At 38.7% G+C, this 22,915-nt stretch overlaps 1 protein-coding gene across 1 annotated transcript; it reads right to left on the reverse strand.

The window, feature by feature from the left end:
* Positions 1-4,032: 4,032 nt before the first annotated feature.
* LOC113661698 (tripartite motif-containing protein 16-like) lies at positions 4,033-19,097 on the reverse strand. Its single transcript, XM_047820418.1, has 6 exons — positions 18,441-19,097; positions 17,715-17,810; positions 17,279-17,509; positions 16,846-17,102; positions 16,463-16,524; positions 4,033-4,905 (listed from the first exon to the last, which is right to left on the reverse strand). The coding sequence occupies exons 1-6, from the start codon at positions 19,029-19,031 to the stop codon at positions 4,376-4,378; spliced, it is 1,767 nt and encodes a 588-aa protein (XP_047676374.1). The 5' UTR covers positions 19,032-19,097; the 3' UTR covers positions 4,033-4,375.
* Positions 19,098-22,915: the final 3,818 nt, after the last annotated feature.

The raw sequence follows: 22,915 nt of genomic DNA on the forward strand, positions 1-22,915 counted from the left end.
AGGTGTGCAGAGGCAGGGAGGAAGAGACAAGGGTGGGGCAGACACGTGACACAGAACGTAAACAAAAGGACATGGCCAAAGTCCGGGCTGAGCCCTGACACAACCAGTTATTAGGTTTAGGGGCCTGTAGGCATGGATTTTGTTTTCGCTTAATAATTAACCACCTATCAGGTCGCCATCACGAGAACAATCCACCATCGCTAGGAGGCGAGACTGCATCAACTTCATTGTAACTTTTAAGCATTAAATCCTCTAAATACACGATTAAATTATATACTGTTTGAAAGCTTAGACTCTCATGATTTTATTAAGCCCACACACAAAGCATAATATGATTTATAGCAGTCATAGTAATTTAACCATTTGATAGCCACCTGAACTAGGCAGCGCTAGTTCGGTTTGTTTACTTACCTTTAAATGCAATTTCCCTTTCTTCACATTGTCACTAATGTTAATGTATTTTCCAAAACAAATGCTTGTAAAAAATCCCCAAGAGTCCAAGGAACTGGAACATGTAAGCCTTTTAATCCAAAACGCTTTGCTCGCCTCACAAGTATTACGTTTCTGACCGAAAACTGTAAACAGCGGTTCACTTCCGTCCTTTGTTTCAGCTCTCACTTCTCATTGGAGGCTTACAAAACTACACTCATGCATCAGTTTTGTAGTCGAGGGTCTAACGAATCAAACAAGCCCTCTCATGAGAAAATCGGTGCCTGTGGTGCAGAGATAGGTAGCTAAGAATCCAATGAGGTCTCTCCATGCTATGTGGGACACCATCCCTTTGACTGACAATTGCTCCCTCCAGTAGCGATTTGATGTTTCGTGAGCATCATAGCTCTTTAGCCAATAAGGAGATGATTCCAACGAGATGCAACATGATACATGATTTGTTATAGGACTTTTGAACTAAGCATACAGTCTTTTTATACAAAGTTATACAGTAAACAAATAAACAAGAAAAACCTGAACGGACGGACATGTCCGTAGAAAAATATTCATATAAAATCCATTTTTGAGTCTTTTGACTTAATTTTTTTTGGTGAAAGCCAAGACATGTGGCTATGACCCTCAGTTGTTGTTTACCTACCATCATTAAATACAACAATGTATGTAAACAGTTTATCAGGTAAACAACTCAGACAGAAATAAAAACCCTCCATTCTAGCCTCTGTACCTCTGTGTCAGTAAGGCCTAGAATGACACTTGTATCAGAAACTAGAGACTCTCTTCTTTCCAATGAGACCAGGCTCACCTCTGTGTGTCAAAGTATATGGGAGCTGTACCACTTTTTAGGTGGGTATGTCATCTAGGCGAAAATCATGAAAATGGGGGGGCGACAGGTAAGAGAACCTCTTACGGGTCGCTGTGCCGTGCACGGCACGGAAGTAGAAGTGACCATTAGGGGATGACCCAGAAACAAGCTTCAATTCAACTTTAAAGCATCAAATCCTCCAAAAACACGAAAAAACCTACTTACCTAGTTTATACTCTCAATAATTTTTTAAGCCCACACACAAAGCACAATATGACCTCATTTTTGGGAACCCGCCTTTGACTGACAATTACTCCTTCCAATAGCAATGAAATGGGCCGGGACCTATACAGCCATTTAGCCAATAAGCAGACGATTCCAACGGTATGCGACATGCCTTACATTCTTTGACTGTGTCTGCGTGAACTGGATGCGCAGAAGAATTCTTGCGTAATCCCTGACCTTTTGTCCCTCTCACAGCTCAGGGTGTCAAGTTACAGGCCTGTTTTCACACCAGAGTGATAGAGAAATAGTCTAGGCTTGTTTATGGCTTTTCAGACTGAGCCTGCAGCCTTTTATTTCAAAGTTATATAGTAAACAAGTACACAAAAACACTGCACCAGGCGACCATGTCCGTAGAAAAATATTTTTGGGTCTTTTGACTTGAAATTTTTTTGGTGAAAGCCAAGACATGTGGCTATGACTCTCAGTTGTTATTTTGTCCCTAACATGTTCCAGAAAAATAAGATTAATCAGTTTATCAGGTAAACAACCTGCGGAAATGAAAACCTGCATTCAAACCCCTGTAACTTTGTGCCAGTAAGGCCTAGAATCAATTAGAGATTAATTAGAAATTAGAGAATCTCTTCTTTCCAATGAGACCAGGCTCACCCCTGTGTGTCAAAGTATGTGGGAGCTGTACCACTTTTTGTTGGGTAGGTCATGTAGGCGAAAAACCTGCAAAAGGGGGGGCGTAGGGTGTAGCGAAACATTGACTCTAAATAGTCAGTCAAGTTCTGTGGTGTCAGATGGAGATCAAATTATGGATGATAATTTTGGGAGACTGTTGGTAAATCTCTCTGCAGTAGTAGATGTAAATGTACGTTGAACACAGCGACGTGGCAAATTGCAAATGTCGTGTCCAAAGCGCAATTTAATTGAAATGAGATAATGGTCTTAGATAGCTTCTGATTGAGCCACTGTGACTATATTTGAAGGAAATAACACACACACACACACACACACACACACACAAACAGAAATAACACACATGCAAATACACACACAGGGGTAAACACAAACAGAGCATTACAAAACAACACACACAAGTGTGAACACACATACAACAATAACATACAAAAGAACTTACTTACACATCACTATTATACACATTTTTTTTTATCCAGATAACTGATAGCATGTGGGTCACATGTGGTTTAATGAGACTCCAACCCTGAGCTCATGGACCCCAAGAAAACCTGTGAGTCATGAATTCTCGTCCGTGTTGTAAAGCTTTCTCATGTTTTATCTTTATTCAAGGCTCCACGTCACACTTTTAATCATTTAACAGAATCTTACTGTGTTACTGTACCTTTAAGACCTGCTCTGATTTACATATGTGTGAATACATGGTAGTGATGTCATAACCATAGAGGTGTATTTTGTAACTTACCAACTATCCGATTTTCTACAGTATACACTACCATTACTGGAATGCAGACTGTTGAAACTTTTGGTTTTATAGGAAAATGATAATCTAGTCATCATTTTGATGATTTGGACTGTAATTTAAATGCCTTTGTGGAGTTTGAAGTTATTGAATCTACTCTAATGTGGTGTGGATTCTGCAGGCGCACAGTGACAGGATCAGTGTCTTGCGTCTCACAGAGTGCTCAGCCTCATATGAAAGGACGGTCAAACAGTGGGACCATTGGCGGTTCTAGAATTTTTCTGTAACAGGGGCCATTAAGGGGCCACATGTTACATTCAGGGGCCAAGTACAGGGTACATTCAAGCACACAAAATAATTTATTCAGTACAGTTCAAATACATTTTGGCAGTCATTCCTTTTTCAAATGCTCGCCAATTGTTTGGGGGTGGAATTGCATCTGTGATGGTTGTGAAAAATTCTCCGGTTGCTCTCTCTTCCACGATTGATGGAACAGGGGCCAATCAGGGGCCAATCAGATTTCAGCAGGGGCCAGGGCCCCTGTGGCCCCACCTCTAGAACCGCCCCTGTGTGGGTCAGAGACACAAAGAAACAAGTGTATCTGAATTTGTGTGTGTTTGTGTTGAGTTGTGTGTAATTTGACACTCTCTCTCTCTCTCTCTCTCTCTCTCTCTCTCTCTCTCTCTCTCTCTCTCTTTCTCTCTCTCTGTTTCTTTCTTTCTCTCTGTCACAGGTGGATCTGTTTGTTTGGCGCTCCGGTCGAGGTGTTGCAGGTGAACCCCAATAATCTGAGTCAGATCTGAGACATATCTGTATAATAATGTGGGACAGATCTGCTTCCTGTCTTGGAGAGGATGATTAACACCTCCACACTGCAGCAATTTAACGTTCAACACTCAGCTTTTACACATTATCTCTTTATTCTAGTGCAATTTGCTAGATATTTCCTTTAATAATAATTGATGATATAACAGTTAATAATTGCATTGCATCATAACGATAATAATGTTTAAAAGCATCAATAAAGATTGATTAAAAAAAAAAGCTTTGTGTTTATACATGTATACAAGTGACATCCTCTGTGTCAAAAATGTTGTCAGGACAAAGATGCTGAAACAAATAGTGCAAGTTTAATAAAAAACAATGGCATCAGTGGAGAAACAAAGAAAAACTTAGTCAGTCGATAAGTTAACAACGGTAACAATTCAAGGCAAGAAAATAATTTAAGATCAATTACATTTTATTATTTCTGTAGCAACAGAAGTAATCTTGAAGTTTTCTTGAATATTTTGAGATTTTTTTAAAAACTTCTACAAAAATCCTGTTTTTTTTTTAGGAAAGTATTTTTATATACAGAAAATGTAGTATAATAATATAAATGTAAAATAATTTTGCAAATCAAAAAGAAAGCTGACACATCAGTTTTTAATTTGACTCAGAACTTTTACTAACAATTAAACTTGATCACATAACATTAGAGTTGAGTTATTATAGCATAACCGGAACCCAGCGTATAGAGGCTGAGTGAATGTGGTGTGGACTCTGTGGAGGAGCCTCATGGTGTCAGAGACGCTGTAGAAGGACAGAGTTCCTGCACTGTGATCCACATACACTCCTATTCTGGAGGATGATGGACCACGGAGCTTAGTTTTACTGTTGTTGTGCCAGAAAAAGTCAGAGGAATAAGAACACCACAGACTCCAGGACTGACTATTGAGTCCAAACACACACTCATTACCCCGTCCTTTCCTGCTGATCTCTTTATATGACACTGATATGTCCATGCCCTTACCACTCCACTCCACCTCCCAGTAACAGCGTCCACACACACTCTGCTTACACAACACCTGAGTCCAATAGTCAAATCTCTCTGGATGATCAGAGTATCGCTGTTGTGTCTCACTGCATGTCACCACTCTGTTCTTCTCAGACAGAATGAGTTGATGATGTACTGTGTTTGGATCCAGCGTCAGACAACGGAAATCTACAGTAAGAAAATGTCCACAGGTTAGATCAATATGCTCTTAAATAAAATATATAAATGAAAGTTAAAATTCAGCATAAATAAAAAGAAAAATTGTGCTTTCAGGAATATATAATTCTTTTAAACAAGTCAATTATAGAATCATATTTTACTAGATTATCAACTGTACGTTAGTTGGGATACGTTAGATGTATGTTTAAAATTTTGGTGCAAACAATGGCAAAGATTCTCCCTACATTCCTTAGTTTTCACTGGTTTTAGGGAGGGGGATACACCACAATATTGTGGCTCTAAGTAACCTTGCTGATTAGGGATTAGAAGACTGAGGGGCACAAGAGAACCCATAAGGTATTGTGCAGTATTCATAATGGACGCTAAAGATTTGACATTATTAACTATACACTTCAGAGCCAAGCTTAGAGCCTGTTTTGTGCGTGAACTGAATTTTGCTTTGTTTTGTATTTACTCTGTTATTTAATAAAGAAGAACCCCCTTTCACTTATGTCCTCAAGGGTTGAATTGTTCCTGAGTGCTATGTGACAGAACCTGATGGACACAGCAGAAGGACAAGAGTGACATGCTTCCACAGTGAAACTGCCAACATGTGACTCCATCTGCTCCTGGCAGTGGACAAACCCAGACCCCTGGCTCCACAACGACAATATGCTACCTGGATTTCTGTTCCAGGAAGGAGGAATTTGTTCAAGCCATGAAACGGGAAATTGTGGAGCCTGGGAGAGACCATAAAAGGCTTCTGCAAAGAGCAAACATGATGGGCGAGCTTGCCCGGTCTTTCATTACCTATTCAATTACGGGCATCTGGTGGTATTCACCACTCCCGAACTCCCTACAAAGCTCCCAAGCTCCCTGACTCCAGTGATGATCTCTCTCCAGAGGCTGATAAGGTGGTTGTTAGTGCAAATTTACACCCCATGCTGAGGCATCAAGATGGCCCCCCAGAGCTGTGCTCTCTTTGGAGACCGATAGGGCATTTTCCAGTGCAGAGCTCTAAGCCCTGTTCCTTGTCAAGGCCAATGGTGTGGCTGATGGTGCCCACTGCTTAGCTCTTCTCTGAAGCCAAAAGGATGGCCTTCAAAACAAACCTCTAAGACTTGTTCCATGATGTGGCCGACAGGGCAGCCTCCAACACAAAGCTCTGGGGCAAGCATGGTGGCCTCCAAAGCCCAGTTTCAAGCCATGTTCCAGGCCCTGTCTTAAGCTTTGCTCCATGCCGAGGCCAAAGTGACAGCCTCCCAAAACTTGTTCAAGGCCTTGTTTAAAGCCCTGTTCTACACCAAGTCTTTAGTCCCAGATCCACTATAATGCCTTGTTCCATTCCCAGCTCCAGCCACTGTCTGTAAGTCATGAGAGACACATACAACTCTGTTATAAGATTGGATGAGCTGTAATTTTCTGTTGTTAAACTCAGATAAGACAGAAATACTACTTATCGGTCCAAAAACCAGTAGAAGCTCTCACAATTCCATTTTTTTTTTCCAGAGATGCCAATCAACCTACCACGCATGTCTTTGGACTGGGGGAGGAAACCGGAGTACCCGGAGGAAACCCCCGAGGCAGGGGGAGAACATGCAAACTCCGCACACACAAGGTGGAGGCGGGAATCGAACCCCGACCCTGGAGGTGTGAGGCAAACGTGCTACCCACTAAGCCACCGTGCCCCCCTTAGACAGCAACTCGTCTTTTGAAAATCATTTCGCCCATATTACAAACACAGCCTTCTTCCACCTTAGAAATATTGCCAAGCTGAGAAACATCTTGTCGGTACAGTAGGTGGTTGTACTGCATCTTTAATAACTAGGCTACAATTAGTCCAAAATGCAGCTGCCAGAGTTCTCACTAGGACAAGAAAGTATGACCATATAACCCCAATTTTATCATCTCTACACTGGCTACCTGTTAAGTTTAGAATTGATTATAAACTGCTGCTACTTACATACAAGGCTCTTAATGGTTTAGCTCCCATGTATCTAACTAGTCTTCTAACACGTTACAATCCTTCACGATCTCTGAGATCACAAAACTCAGGACTTCTGGTAGTTCTTAGAATATCTAAGTCTACTAAAGGCGGTAGAGCGTTTTCTTATTTAGCTCCAAAACTTTGGAATAGTCTTCCTGATAGTGTTCGGTGCTCAGACACATTTTCCCAGTTTAAATGTAGATTAAAAACTCATCTCTTTAGTCAGGCGTACACATAATACATCACATAATATTGTGCACTATTATATCAGACTTGCACATTTTATGAACAACAGATATGTTAATCCCTCTAGAAATCTAATCCATCCAGAAATTGCACCAGCTCCGATCGTCTTATGTGCGATGAAAATTTTGGACCTCCACTGAAATGAGGCAGACTCTGAGAATCCTGAGGCATCTAGAGATCTACCAGGTCCAGTCAGACTCTGCGATACTAAAGAGGAGATGTGAACTCCATGTGATCTTTTGCATCTATACAACGTTTGTTTAACTGCATTTTTATAATCACACCCTCCAGTGTCACCCATATGAGGATGGGTTCCCCTTTGAGTCTGGTTTCTCTCAAGGTTTCTTCCTTTACCATCTAAGGGAGTTTTTCCTTGCCAATGCTGCCTGAGTCACCTCAGACTTGCTCATTGGGATAAATACATACACATTATGAACTAAATCTATCTAATATTAATCTTAAATTTTGTATTCTATTATTCTTTATATTTTTCTTTATACTAACCTTTTGTTCTATGTTTATGTTCTGTAAAGCTGCTTTGAGACAGTGTCAATTACAAATAAACTTTTGAATGGAATTGAATTGAATTATATAACCATGTAGCTGGAGAGGACATTTTGCACACAGGGTCCTAAAAGTTCTCAAAATGCCTCTACTTATTTTGTGTGTGTGGTGTGTGTGTGTTTGTGCGCGCGTGGTAAACCTACATTGTAAAAAAATCTTCTCTGCTCTTTGGTTCTTAGGGTAAAATTACATGACCTGAAGTCTTGGTGTGGAACAGGGCTTTAATCAGGGCCTGAAATATGGTTCCTTTGGAGGCCACCATATATGCCCCAGTGTGGAACAAAGCCTGGAACATTCCTTGTAAGCAGGCTTGGCAATCAAGCAATCTATTACATCAGCCACTGGGGAGAGCATGTGGAGACACATAGACAAAATGTAGACTGAAAAATAATGTGGATACAGTTTAAAGCATGAAAATGTAAAATTGTATTCCTTGATTAAATACAACAACTAAGATATTGACCAAAAATGTCTTAACATTATAAAAACTTTGAACGTAATCATCAGTGAAATCTCAAAGCTGCTTATATGTGCAATATGTTCATTTTCAGTTTACAGATGATTATATTCTGTTTCACCTGACCTCAGTTCTTAAGATATTTATAATATGCATTTGTGATGTTCAGTAAAATTCGGTTCTGGATTTTATGTTGAATTAATGTCAATGTTGATCCCTTCTCCAGAGGCTGATGTAGTGGATTCCCAAGCCTGCTTCCAAGACCTGTTCCAGGCTCTGTTCCAAGCCGTGTTAATAATAATAATAATAATAATAATAATAATAATAATAATGCATTTTATTTCATGGTGCCTTTCAGAACACCCAAGGTCACCTTACAAGCAATATACAGGTCACTGCATAAGACAAAACAGATAAAGAAACAGCATATACATATAAAGTGCATTTAAGTTTCAAGATGCATTAAAAGTCAAACAAGCACTCGCTATTGCGAACATCGATGGGAAGAAAATTCCATAGGCGGGGGGAAACATAATTAAAAGATCTGGCACCCATAGTTGTAAGTTGAATCCGAGGTTCCACAAGAGAAATTGAGGATGAGATCTAAGTGCACGTGAAGGAGTGTAAACCTGGAGTAAGGTATTGTGGTGCAAGGTTATGTTCACTTTAAGTTCCTTATAAGTGAGTAGCAGGATTTTAAACTGAACTCTATATTTTACTGGAAGCCAATGCAATTGCTGGAGAACCGGAGAAATGTGATCAGTACAAGGTATTATTATTTGAAAGAAAGGGACGGAGATGATTAATGTTGCGCAAATGGAAATATGCAATCTGTGTGATATTATTAATTTGAGCTTTAAAAGATAGTGTGCTATCCATGATGACACCCAAACTTTTAACCTGAGAGGAAGGACAGATTGCAGTAATGTCAATATGTAAAGAGAAACAATTAGTGCCAACAAGCAGAGCCTCGGTTTTATAGCCCTTTTCCTTCAAAAAGTTAGCTGAGAGCCAGTCTTTAATTTCAGCTAAACAGCTTGACAAAGATGGTGCAGGAAAAGAACCAGTGAGTTTGGCAGACAGGTAGAGTTGGGTGTCATCTGCATAGCAGTGAAAATTAGTACCATATTTCCTTAAAATATCACCAAGAGGAAGTATATATAATGAAAAGAAGTGGGCCCAAGACAGAACTCTGGGGAACACCAGTGGTGACTGTAGATGTTGTTGAACTAAAACCTTTTAATTGAATACGGTGACTGCGCCCAGATAGATATGACCTAAACCAAGACAGAACAGTGCCAGTAATACCAATGGAAACTAATCTGTCAATAAGTATGTTATGTGAGATAGTATCAAAGGCAGCACTCAAGTCTAGAAGGACAAGTATAGTTAAAAGCCCAGAGTCAGCTGCCAACAGTAGATCATTGGTTATTCTGACAAGAGCAGTCTTAGTGCTGTGGTGGGGATGAAAACAAGATTGGAATGTTTCATACAAATTATTGTTGGACAGATGTTCATGAATTTGAATTGCAATACACTTACTACCTTAGAGATAAATGGTAAATTTCAAATTGGACAAAAATTTTCAAAATTAAATGGATCACCCCCCTGGTTTCTTACGTATGGGTGTAATAATAGCAGATTTAAGAGATGGAGGTACAAAACCAGAACCAAGTGAAGCATGAACAATTTTAGTCATCTACGGCAAACGGGCTGGTAAACAAGCTTTTACTAAAGGAGTTGTTAGAGAGTCTAACTGACAAGTCGAATATAGATATTTACCTATCAGATCTACTATCTCTGAAATAGTTGGTAGTGTAAAATTAGAGAAAACAGAGTGGGGATTTCTGATCCTTTGGCAAGTGTTCCACCAATTTTATCTTTGTTGAAGAGATTTGGCTCTTTTTCAGGTTATAAAGTGAACTTACTTAAAAGTGAATGCTGTCCTATAAATTCTCTGGCTCTTACACTGAAACAGTCTGACATTCCTTTCAAGTTCAGTCCTTCAGGTTTTAAATATTTAGGAGTCAACATGACCCGGACTCTGCCTTCCCTATATTTGCCTAATTTCTCCTCATTGCTTAGCCAGATCAAGTCGGATTTTCAAAGGTGGGGTTCCCTCCCTTTGTCTCAAATTGGTCGTATTAACTCCATTAAAATGAACATTTTGCCTTGGCTACTTTTTCTGGTTTCAGTGTATCCCTGTATTTTTGCCCAAAAAATTTTTCAAAACAGTGGACCAGTTTATTACCTCTTTTTTGTGGGGAGGTAAAAATCCCAGAGTGGGGAAATCATTTTTGCCGAGATTTACCTTTAGTGGCGGTCTGGCTTTACCTAATTTTTTGTTGTATTATAGGTCAGCTCACATTCACAAATTGACTTACTGGCTTCAATCACAACAACTGCTGTGGCGTAAGCTTGAGGACCGGTCCTGTATCTCCTCGTCCTGTATCTCCTCGTCCTGTATCTCCCAATTAACCCATCTTTTTTCACAAAGAATCCTGTGGTTCAGTTTTAAAATATGGTCGCAATTCAGGAATAATTACAAGTTTGTTTCAGCCTCAACCACAATGCCTATAACAAAAAATTACTTATTTCTCCCTGGCATGACTGATGCTGTGTATATACAGTGGGAAAACTGTGGCAAACAAAGTTTTAAAGACCTATATAAAGATCACCTTTTCTCGAGTTTTTCCACTTTGTCCTCTGAAATGAATCTCCCGGCTGCTCATTTATTTTGCTACTTTCAGGTTCGGCACTGTGCTTTGTCTCTCTTCCCTTCCCATCCTTCACTTCCTAATACTCAACTTTGGGAAGAGTTGCTGTCTCTTAAGCCCAACAAGAAATCTATTATATCAATAATATATAATCAGTTAATGGATTTAGACACCTATTCAACAGCTAAAATTCAGAGGTATTGGGAACAGAAGCTAGGAATAACTTTTTCAGATCAGTGATGGGAAAAGGCATTATCATGTATTCGCTCCAGCAAGGTTGCAACTAATTCAGTTTAGGGTATTATACAGGGTTCATTATTCAAGGTCTCGTTTATCTGAAATTTATCCACAGATAACTGATAAATGTGAGCGGTGTCACGGTGTCACATGTTTTTCTCCTGCCCTAGACTTCTGGAGCCAGTGTTCCACGATTCTCTCCAAAGTTCTTAGAATTCAGGTTCATACGGATCCCTTCTTAGCTGTCCTTGGACTCCCGGTTAACTTTGTGTTAACTGACCCTGCTCAGGCTGATATATTGACATTTACTTCACTTGTGGCTAGACGGTGCATTTTACATCTCTGGAAAACCTCTAATGCCCCTTTTCCACTGGGGGCGGGGTTACTGTTAGCGCATTTGATAATGTACCTTAAGTATACTAATGTTTAATACATTTTTACTTTACCGCGATATGATACATTATCAGCACACATGATAGTAGGTAGCTACATGCTAAGGCTAACTTTTTTTCTGTGTTAACGATAAAATAACGTTATGTACTTTATCGATTACAACCTCCGTTTATACAGATTACACGGAGCTGCACGTACACGTTTTATTCGCCGCGTTTGGATGCCAATGTATGTTTGCAAAGCCATGAGCATTAACAGTAAAGCAACATCCGCCATTGTTGTTGTGTTTGTGTTTGCCGCTGCTGCGCTAACGTTGCTGGGACACGTGACACGTATACAGTGACGTCACACTCAGTGCTGTGATGGCTCTCTAGCCGGTGGAAAGGCAAACCGGTTCTTAGAAGGTTCGCCAGTGGAACCAACTTTGAACCAGCACTAGCGATAGCTCTGAACCAGCACCCAGTTCTTTCCGGTGGAAAAGAGGCACATAGCACCTTCAGTTTCTGTGCGGCTCCAGAATGTGATGTCATTGCTTAAACTGGAAAAGATAAAGTTTTCATCCAGGGGTAATTCTCAAAACTTTCACCATAAATGGGGCTTATTCATAGATTATTTTAAATATCTACAAACTCTACCATGTGATTGATTCTGCCTCCCCTCCTTTGTACTTTTTCTTTAATTAATTAATTTATTTTTTATTGTGTGTTTTCTGTCTCCTGTATATGCCTTTTTTCCCTTTTTTTTTACTTACTGTTATATTGTGTTTTAAAATAACAACAATTTAAGGGGAATACCTGTAAACTGTTCGTACATGACTGTTTGTGATACTTCCTCAATAAAAAGATGGAAAAAAAAACATAGTGGGGAGGTGTGTAAGTGATAGACTCACAAGAATCATTGAGAAGGGTACTAGTAGGTAATTGCCAATGTACATTTTCGACCTCAGATATAAAAAAAAAGTCAAAAAGCGATCACATAGGTCAGAATACATATCAGATGGCAAAAAATCAGGTGGTTTCAGAATATTGTTTACCACCAAGAAAAGAGACCTAGAGTCCCCATTGCTCCGATTACGTTGGAGTAGTAATCGGATTTAGCTTTAGTCAGTGCATTTTTGTAATTTTGAATATGTTCAGCATACATTTCTTTATGAACAGTAAGGCCAGACCTGATGTACAGCCGCTCTAACCTACGGCCTTTAGTTTTAAGTTCATGCAGTTCAGGTGTAAACCAAGGAGCTGAATGTACAAATGAAACAGTTCGAGTTTTCACAGGTGCGAATTCATCTACAATCATGTTCAGTCCATCAACGTAATATTTTACCAGTTCATCAACAGTAGAGAAATCAGATTTACTGGAGAAGATGGCAAGTTCATCAGCAAAAGTAGGCAAATCAATGTTCTTAATATTCCGAAATGTAATCGGGCGACACAGGTTTACCTTAAAAATAGCCAGTTTGGCACAAAATGACACCAGAACGTGATGTGATATGGATAGATCAGAAACATTACACTTATAAGGTGTTATACCAGAGCAGCAAACGAGATCAAGAGTATACCCTTTAGCATGAGAGGGCAGTGTGTTGAATGGTTGTACCCCAAAGCAATCCAAACATGATAAAAATTATCTTGTAAATGCATTACTGACATTATCTATATGAATGTTAAAATCACCCAGAAGGATAACATTTGAGGATATGGAAAATAGATAAGTCAAGAGTTCAGATAGTTCCGTTAAAAAGGCATTATTGCTCTTGGGAGGTATGAGGATGGTAGGAAATGCACCGATTGATTTTTATGGCAATTGACTCAAAAGAAGAATATGTAGACAAAGTTAAATGGGATACTTTCAAGTTCTTTTTATAAAGTATTGTTAGCCTACCTCTCCTTCCCATTTCACGAGATTTACAAACATAACAATATAATGGGGGAACAGACTGGTTTAGATGGAAAAAGTCATCTGGTTTCTGCTTCAGTTAGACAGAAAAAGTCAAACTCACAGTCAGACAGTAGATCGTACACCAGGGGTCCTTTAGTGGAAAGTGATCGTATATTAAGTAATCCAAAGGAAAAATTGTTCTTTACCAGAATCATTACCAACCGATCTGGCCGGGTTCATTAATACACTGCGATTGACAATCCGTGTAAGCCTACTAGGCGGCTGTGGTTTAGGTGACCAAAAGGACCGTATTTGACCTGGGCCATCGATGTTATAACTCCGCCGAGACCCGTGATGTATATATTTCCGAGGTGGTATGTACACAATATCCAAGGGAAGATGTGGAGCTGACAGAAGATTAAATCAAATTACAGACCTATCTCACACCTCCCGTTTATGTCTAAAATACTTGAAAAGGTTGTGTCTGTTCAACTGAGCTCCTTCTTACAGGAGAGCAACATCCTTGAAGAGTTTCAGTCAGGTTTCAGGCCTCATCATAGCACAGAAACTGCACTTGTTAAAGTTACAAACGACTTGTTCTTAGCTTCGGACCAAGACTGTATGTCACTATTAGTTCTACTTGACCTTAGTGCTGCATTCGACACTATAGATCACAACATTCTTCTAGATCGCTTACAATATTACACAGGTATTCATGGTCAGGCTTTAAGCTGGTTTAGATCCTATCTGTCTGACCGATACCATTTTGTAGAATTAAATGGTGAATCCTCCAGTTTACTACCAGTTAATTATGGGGTCCCTCAAGGATCAGTTCTAGGACCTCTGCTTTTCTCTATATACATGCTTCCATTAGGGAACATTATTAGAAGACATGGGATTAGTTTCCATTGTTATGCTGATGACACACAGTTATATATCTCATCAAAACCAGATGAAATAGCCACAGTGTCCAAATTAACTCGGTGCCTTAGAGAGATAAAAGACTGGATGAGCTGCAACTTTCTATTGTTAAACTCCGATAAGACTGAAATACTACTCATAGGTCCAAAAACCAGTGCACATAAACTCTCACAACTTAACTCCCATTTAGAGGGATGTACTATTACAAGTAGCTCGACAGTGAAAGACCTCGGTGTTATACTAGACAGTAACTTGTCTTTTAAAAATCATATCGCCCATACTACCAAAACAGCCTTCTTCCACCTTAGAAACATTGCCAAGCTGAGAAACATCCTGTCTGTATCTGATACTGAGAAGCTAGTTCATGCGTTCATGACCTCTAGACTGGACTATTGTAATGCATTACTAGGTGGTTGTCCTGCATCTTTAATAAATAGGTTACAGTTAGTCCAAAATGCAGCTGCCAGAGTTCTCACTAGGACAAGAAAGTATGACCATATAACCCCAATTTTATCATCTCTACACTGGCTACCTGTTAGGTATAGAATTGACTACAAACTGCTGCTACTTACGTACAAGGCTCTTAATGGCTTAGCTCCCATGTATCTAACTAGTCTGCTAACACGTTACAATCCTTCACGCTCTCTGAGATCACAAAACTCAGGGCTTTTGGTAGTTCCCAGAATATCTAAGTCTACTAAAGGTGGTAGAGCATTTTCTTATTTAGCTCCCAAACTTTGGAATAGTCTTCCTGATAGTGTTCGGGGCTCAGACACACTTTCCCAGTTTAAATGTAGATTAAAAACTCATCTCTTCAGTCAGGCGTACACATAATACATCCCATAATATCATGCACCAGTACATCAGACCAGCACATTTTTATGAACGGCAGATATGTTAATCCCTTTCCACTGCTTTTCTCTTTGTACCCATCCCGAGGCATCCAGACACTGTACCAGCTCCCATCGTCCTCTGTGGGACGAAGCCTTTGGACATCCACTGAGCCGAGGCCGACTCTAAGAATCCTGAGACATCTCCAGTTAGACTCTGTGGTACTCAGAAGATCAGAAGTCCTTAAACCTCACACCAATACACCATTTGTTTGACTGTATATTACAATCACACCCCCAGTGTCACCCATATGAGGATGGGTTCCCCCTTGAGTCCGGTTCCTCTCAAGGTTTCTTCCTTTACCAATTTAAGGGAGTTTTTCCTTGCCACTGCTGCCTGAGTCATCTCAGACTTGCTCATAGGGGAATAAATACATACACACTGTGAACTATATACATCTAATAATAATCTAGATTTTTATTCTGTTAATTCTTATTTCTTTTATTATTCGTTATTTCCTTTATCATTAATTATGTCTACCTTCTGCTTTATGTTTATGTTCTGTAAAGCTGCTTTGAGACAATGTCTATTGTAAAAAGCGCTATACAAATAAACTTGAATTGAATTGAATTGAATAAAAGAACGCAAATGGAGCTGAATAAGTTCCGCCGCCGAATATTGGAGCATTGTCCATGCTACTGAGTGGTATACTGCAGAAAGGACTACCCAGATGTAGTTCATCGCACCTGTAGCTCAATGATCTTCATAGTTGAACCGCGTGCCAGAAGTACCGCAAAGAACAATCAATAACCGGTACGCAGGTAGATCAACCAGCATACAAACCCGCCAAATCAGTGTGGATACAGATGTCAGACTCCTTAAATCGATTTAAAAACAGTTCATAGATGCATCCATGCATTCATAAGTGCAGGACGATTTTGAAGCACTAAAAGTTTAAAATTTCTTCCCAGAGCAGCGGCAGCTAATAGCTTCAGCATTCACCCGGAAATGAAAAAGCCACACTTGTGGCCACACAGTGTTCCACACTGGGGAAAATATGGTGGCCTCCAAAGCCCGGTCCCAAGACATGTTCCAGGCCCTGATTAAAGCCTTGTTCCACACCAAGGCTTCGGCCCCAGAACCACTACAATACCGTGTTCCATTCACTGCTCCAGCCCATGTCTCTGAATCATAAGAGACCAAAAAAGTTATATGACCATGTAGCTGGAGAGGATGTTTTTCACAGAGGGTCCTAAAAGTTCTCCTAATGCCTCTACTTATTTTGTGTGTGTGTGTGTGTGTGTGTGTGTGTGGCTGTGTGTGTGGTTCACCTACACTGCAGAAAATGTTCTCTGCTCTTTGGTTCTGAAGGTAAAATCACATGAACTGCTGCAGAGGTGGAGACACAGAGACAAAAATGCGACTGAAAAATAATGTGGTTACAGTTTAAAGATTTTCAATGAAGATATTGATCAAAAATGTCTTAACATTATGAAAACTTTGAACATAAGCATCAGTGAAATCTCGAAGCTTTACAGTATAAGCGTAAGCTATAACTTTTCTCCTGTGTAACTTTAACAATATGTGCATTTTCAGTTTACAGATTATATTCTGATTAACCATACCTCAGTTCTTAAGATATTTATAATATGCATTTGTGATGTTCAGTAAGATTTGGTTCTGGACTTAATGTTGAAGTAACGTCAGTTTTAATCCATTTGAGTAGATGACAATTGTCATGTTCCTGCTTACTTCTTATTTCAGTTACATGAATGTTTCTGTATCCCAGTAAAGAAGCAATGTTAGTTTGTTCACCTTGTGGTCTGATTTTGTTGAATTCCTCCTCACAGATTTGCTTGACTCGTTTTTTCAGATCTGAGAGAGATTTCCTCACTCCATCAAATGAGAGATGTTGATTGACAGTGAAGCTAAGTGAGTCGTCACATTTAGGAAAAACACAGAGAGACGGGAAACTCTACAGAGAGGAAACACATCATAGAGAAGGAGAAAAGTGGACGAGAGGAACGAATGAATCAGAACAAAGACACACTTGTGATCTCAGACAGGAACATTTCTTGTTGCTGTAATGAGCTTTTAGGAGGAAACTTTGTGAGGAACAGCGCCCTCTGTAGATCAGACAGTGAGTGTTACCTGGAGGAAGTGGATGTCATCGTGTGTGTGCGAAAGCTCCATCTCAGTTATTCTCCTCTTAAGATCAGCAATCTCCTGCTCCAGTTGATTCAGGAGTCGTTCAGCTCGACTCAATTCAGCTTCCTCCTGAGCTCTGAACAGCGCCCTCATCTCAGAGCGCCTTTTCTTCATGGATCTGATCAGCTGAGTAAAGATCCTCTCACTGTGATCTACTGCTACCTGTGAACGCTTCTGTTAGAACACACACACACACACACACACACACACACACACACACACACACACACACACACACACACAAAATGGAGCAAGTTTTATTAAAAGAGCAACTGTTACTGTAATTCCAAAGAAGAAGGAGAAGAAGAAGAAGAAGAAGAAGAACAAGAAGAAGAAGAAGACTGTGTGTGTGTGTGGGGGGGGGGGGGGGGATACTTACCATAACAGACTCCACAGTTTGTTTCAGCTCCTGCACTTTCTTCTGTGTCTCCTGGATCCTCTGCTGGCATTTCATCTGCTCCTCCTTTAACTCATTCTGATACCAAATAAGATAAATGTAATTATTTCTGCATCAGTAGCTCAGTATGTTAATCTTAGGTGCAAAGAAAAAGATGAAGTCCATTTATGGAATGGAAATAGATGGTTGCGAGTACAGGCAGGCTTTATTACCACATGTGAACAATTGTACAGTAGTCTACAGCAGAGAAACAAATACATGATTCAGTCAGCTGGCCCACAACCAGAATATAAAAAATACCAGAGAGCTTTAAAGAGAAGACATGTATGAATGGTATGTCATAGAATAAAAATGTAAAGAAAATGGGGGAGAAATGTTCAGTTTTCAAAGTACATTACATTAAGGCTGTACACAAATAGTCTCATAAATACATTTTATTTATTTTACTTTATTTTACTTTTATTTTGCTTAATCTATTAATTTTCCCAACTAAAATGTGTAATATAAAATGTTTCAAATAAAATGTGCCTACTAAACTAAAAATAGTATAAAAAAGCAATAGAGCAATACAATTTAACACAGTCTGTGTACAATTTATAACTGAATAACTTAATAACCAACAACTCTTTGACTTCTAATAAAATGTCACTTTGCAGTTAACAGAAAATATATTTACTTGAAAATAGTAGCATGATATCCAGTTCTCACCTGTTTTTTAGTTCTTTCTGCTTTAGCTGAAACTGTATCATGGCCTTTGTGTTCTTCCATCATACACAAGTAACAGATGAGGCTTTGGTCAGTACGACAGTAGATCTCCATCAGTTTGTTATGTTCAGAGCAGATCTTCTCTTGGAGCTCTGCACAGGCTTCAACTAACTTGTGCTTCTTAAAGGCAGGAGACAGATAGTGAGGTTTAAGATGATCTTCACAAAAGGAGGCCAGACAATCCAGACAGGACTTGACAGCTTTGTGTTTTCTCCCTGTGCAGAAATCACACTCCACATCTCCAGGTCCAGCGTAACAGTGAGCAGGAGAAGCAGCTTGGAGTTCAGTCTTCTTCAGTTTCTCCACCACTTCAGCCAGCATGTTGTTCCTCCATAGAACAGGCCTTGGAGTGAAAGTCTCTCTACACTGAGGACAGCTGTAGACACACTTTACATCCTCTTGATCCCAGCAGCCATTAATACACACCTTACAGAAACTGTGACCACAGGGAGTAGTCACTGGATTATTCAGAAGATCCAGACAAATTGGACAGCTCAACTGATCCTGATCTACTGAAATATTGGCCTTTGCCATTTTCCTGCTCACACACACACACACACAGATAGAGAGAGAGAGAGAGAGAGAGAGAGAGAGAGAGAGAGAGAGTTTTGTTTTCTCTGAAACTCTCTTAGTGTGATAGATTGTGGGTGTGGCTTTAAAAAGAAAGAGGGGTTTGGGTTTAAAGTATAAATGTAGCACAATGTTTTGGTTTATAGATGTATACCAGGTGTATTATTTATGACACCAGGCACAGAATATAAACAGGGATATTTTATTATAGACTACACATTAAACAGTGCAGCATTAATTATGAACATTTTGGGGAATTAAAGTAGGAAAAGTAAAACTAACTGGAGTTACTGAAAATCAATAAAGTCTGTCTTACATCAAAATGGACCTGTCTCATTTCCAGAGAAAACAGTAGGAAGTCAATAACAAACCTAACTAACCTATATACCAATCGTAGATAGAAATCTTAGATATCTAAACATAGACAACAGTAGCAGCCTTTAATCCTATAGGACAAAAAAATGAGTGTATGTTTGACAGCAAAGAAAACCATACGGCTGCTCCAGTAACGGGAAAGTACATGAAAACCAAATTCTTCATAACATGATACATTCCTAAGCATGAGAAACACAACTCACACATTACAAAAGATAAGACAGTCTTATACGGAAAACACAGTGAGTTGAATTGACTCAAACTTACTATTTATTGCCACATGCATACACTATCATGAAATTACTGAACCTGTTTCTACTCTGCATTCAATACAAGAAACAAAGTACAACTTTCCCTTCACATTGAATCACTTCTACGGAATTAGTAAAAGCGAAAACTCTCTCTGATGCTTCACGTTTGCTTGAAAAGCACACAGAGGGCCTACAAAGCACTTTTCTCCCCCTTGATTGAACCAGTTAACCATAAGTTAATATCACTGGCCTCCACAGAATTATATGCAAAACTGTCTCAGAATCACAGTGATACTGATAGCGTTACAGCACTAACGCTTCTTTGAGGACCAACGCCTTGCTTTCTCACCACGAGACGTAATCTATCCGCAAAATACACAGTCATCAAAATAACTAAAATAAGACAAAAAAAAAGAAAGAGTACTTGACTCGTTTTTTTATTAGATATTTTTTATTATTTTGTTATTCTTGTATTTTAACGGTATCAATTTCCCCACCTGGTTATATGGATGTAAAGAAATTTAATTAAAGACTGATTTGTTACAAATATCGTTGTTGTGTGTTTAAAAGTCTAATATTATAGAGAGATGTAAAAAAACAAGAGTTCAAGAGCTTCAGAGATTTATCCCTGCCTCATCAGTCTTCACAACAATCTCTAAAGGCACTGAGAATCTGAGCTAATGAGTAAAAACATTTAGAAAAAGGGGAAAAGGAGACAACACAGAGAATAAGGTAGGCTGATAACCTTTAGAATGACATACATTGATCACAAACAACCTACACAAAACTGATGAAACTAGGAAATATTATTTTGTAATATACTTTTACTGTATTACAGAAACTCCTATAACAAACTGATTATTGACTTTTTGCCCCTTTTAAGAAAATAAAAATCATAATGTACTAAAAGTAAGTAAGAAGTTTCAATGAAGCAAACAATCAGCAAACAATGAAGCTCCAGGTATACTCCAGTTACTTCTAGAAGTTTTTTATATATCTGAATACAAATGTGTCAGTGAACTTTAACTACACTATTGTAAAGCAAACTGCAACTTGATAGGATTACTTGATTATGATATTGTTTCCCCAGAAGCCTTCAAAACATACTGAGATGTTACTGTACAACTTTTAATCATATCAAAAGATTTGTGCCATTTCAATCACAAAAATGACTTCAAATTTGTGATTCAGCTCCAAACGTTCAAGAGCCACTAATTCAACTTGATCAAAGAATCAACTCACTCCCAAAAAAAAGTTTTTTGTCAACGTTGGTAATTACCAGAAACTCTTTGCGTGCTGAGAAATGACTCATCTCTGTACATGCTCTACATCTTGGAATCAGTAGTCAGTTATTAGTAGAGCTGTATTAGTTCTCAAAGGTGCTTTGTCTTTTTTATTTATGAATGAGATATTTTGCCCTGAAAGTCATAAATATTTTGTTATAAGTTACTCAATCCAGGCTTGCTAAGTTGGTGACCAGTTAAAGCTCTTTATGCTGCAATGAGTCTCAGTGCCTTTAAAAGACTGATTCATCCATTTTTTCTCTTCTTCACTTTCTCTTAGCTACATTTGTTTAGTATTGTTCGTTTGTCCCATTATTTTGTACTGCTGCACAATTACTTCCTTATAAAGTTTAAGTCTTTTGTATTTTTTTATTTATTTGGGTCAGGTAAATGTTAAAAGCTTTTATTATGTGCCAATGACTGTTGATAACTGAGCCTGTGCAAATACAGTATGCAATAGGTCATGAATGAACTGTTAAATCACAGGAAAAACCCTTCAACTGTAAAAAATCTCTTGCTTTAAAACCTGAAATTCCTGTAAATTTGAAGGCACACCCAACACACACAAAAAACCCCCACAAACTTCTAAAGAGGTGCTGCTGCACAAGGATGTTTATAAGCTGAGACAGTGGTTGTGGTTTTGCAGAAAACTAAAATGCTCCCAATGTTGCAGCTTAATTAATGTTAAGTTTGCATTCTTGAAATACAGATAAAACATACTTTGAGGAATTACATTACATCTTTGACTAAATTCTGTTTCAACACATACGGGAGATATAGAGAGTAACTGATTGTATGTGGAGATTCAAAGGGTCACACATGGTTTAATAAGACTCCGACCCTGAGCTTGTTGCCTCCAAGAAAACCTGTGAGTCAGGAATTCTCGAATATGATCTACCAAAATGATGCCACACACACACACACACACACACACACACACACACACACACACACACACACACACACACACACACACACACACACACACACATACACACACACCAGACACACACACACACACACACACACACACACACACACACACACACACACATGTTCATATTTCTATAAAGAAGTTCAAAAATAAAATATGTGTTTTGCAAATAATTTTTGTTTCCTCCCTTATTTATGAATTTAGTTGCATCAGTAAGCTTTGGCCTGGAGATATGCTGAGTAATGTTTGACATTTATCAGTCAGTGGTTATCCAAAATATTATTTAATAATTTGTGTTTATTTTACTCAAAAACATGGCATAATTTAATAAGGTTTATCGTTCATAAATTCATTCATTCATTTTCTACCGCATTATCCGAACTTCTCGGGTCACGGGGAGCCTGTGCCTATCTCAGGCGTCATCGGGCATCGAAGCAGGATACACCCTGGATGGAGTCGTTCATAAATTAAGTATAATAAAAAAAAAAAACATTTGCTGACATTAAAAATGGTCAAAATGGTTTCAAAACAATCTCCTGCATTTGAAATATACCAGCATGTAATTGTGCATCAACTTTTGTGCCTCTATAGTGAAAATAATTCAAAATTTCTGTTTTTTTTTTTAATACAAAATGAGGCATTTTTGTATATAAATAAGGTTTATTATACCAAATATATTTCTTTTGCAAAATATATGTTAATATGATAGACTAAAAAGGTGAAAGAAAATGGCTACCAAATATACTTCATTTTTTATAAGCAGTCAAAACAGCCATGTCAAGTTGAGTCTGTGCTCCTAATTTGCATAGGAGGAAAATAGGAGGGTTAATAATAACAGATGATATAACAGTTAATAATCACTTTGGATCATAAATATAATAATGCCTAATGTCTAAAATCATCAATAACGATTGATTTAAAAAAAGCTTTGTGTTTATACATGTATACAAGTGACATCCCGTGTGTCAAAAATGTTGTCAGGACAAAGATGCTGAAACAAAAAAG

This window comes from Tachysurus fulvidraco, chromosome 11 (genome assembly GCF_022655615.1).
Source record: "Tachysurus fulvidraco isolate hzauxx_2018 chromosome 11, HZAU_PFXX_2.0, whole genome shotgun sequence".
Classification (NCBI taxonomy): domain Eukaryota; kingdom Metazoa; phylum Chordata; class Actinopteri; order Siluriformes; family Bagridae; genus Tachysurus; species Tachysurus fulvidraco.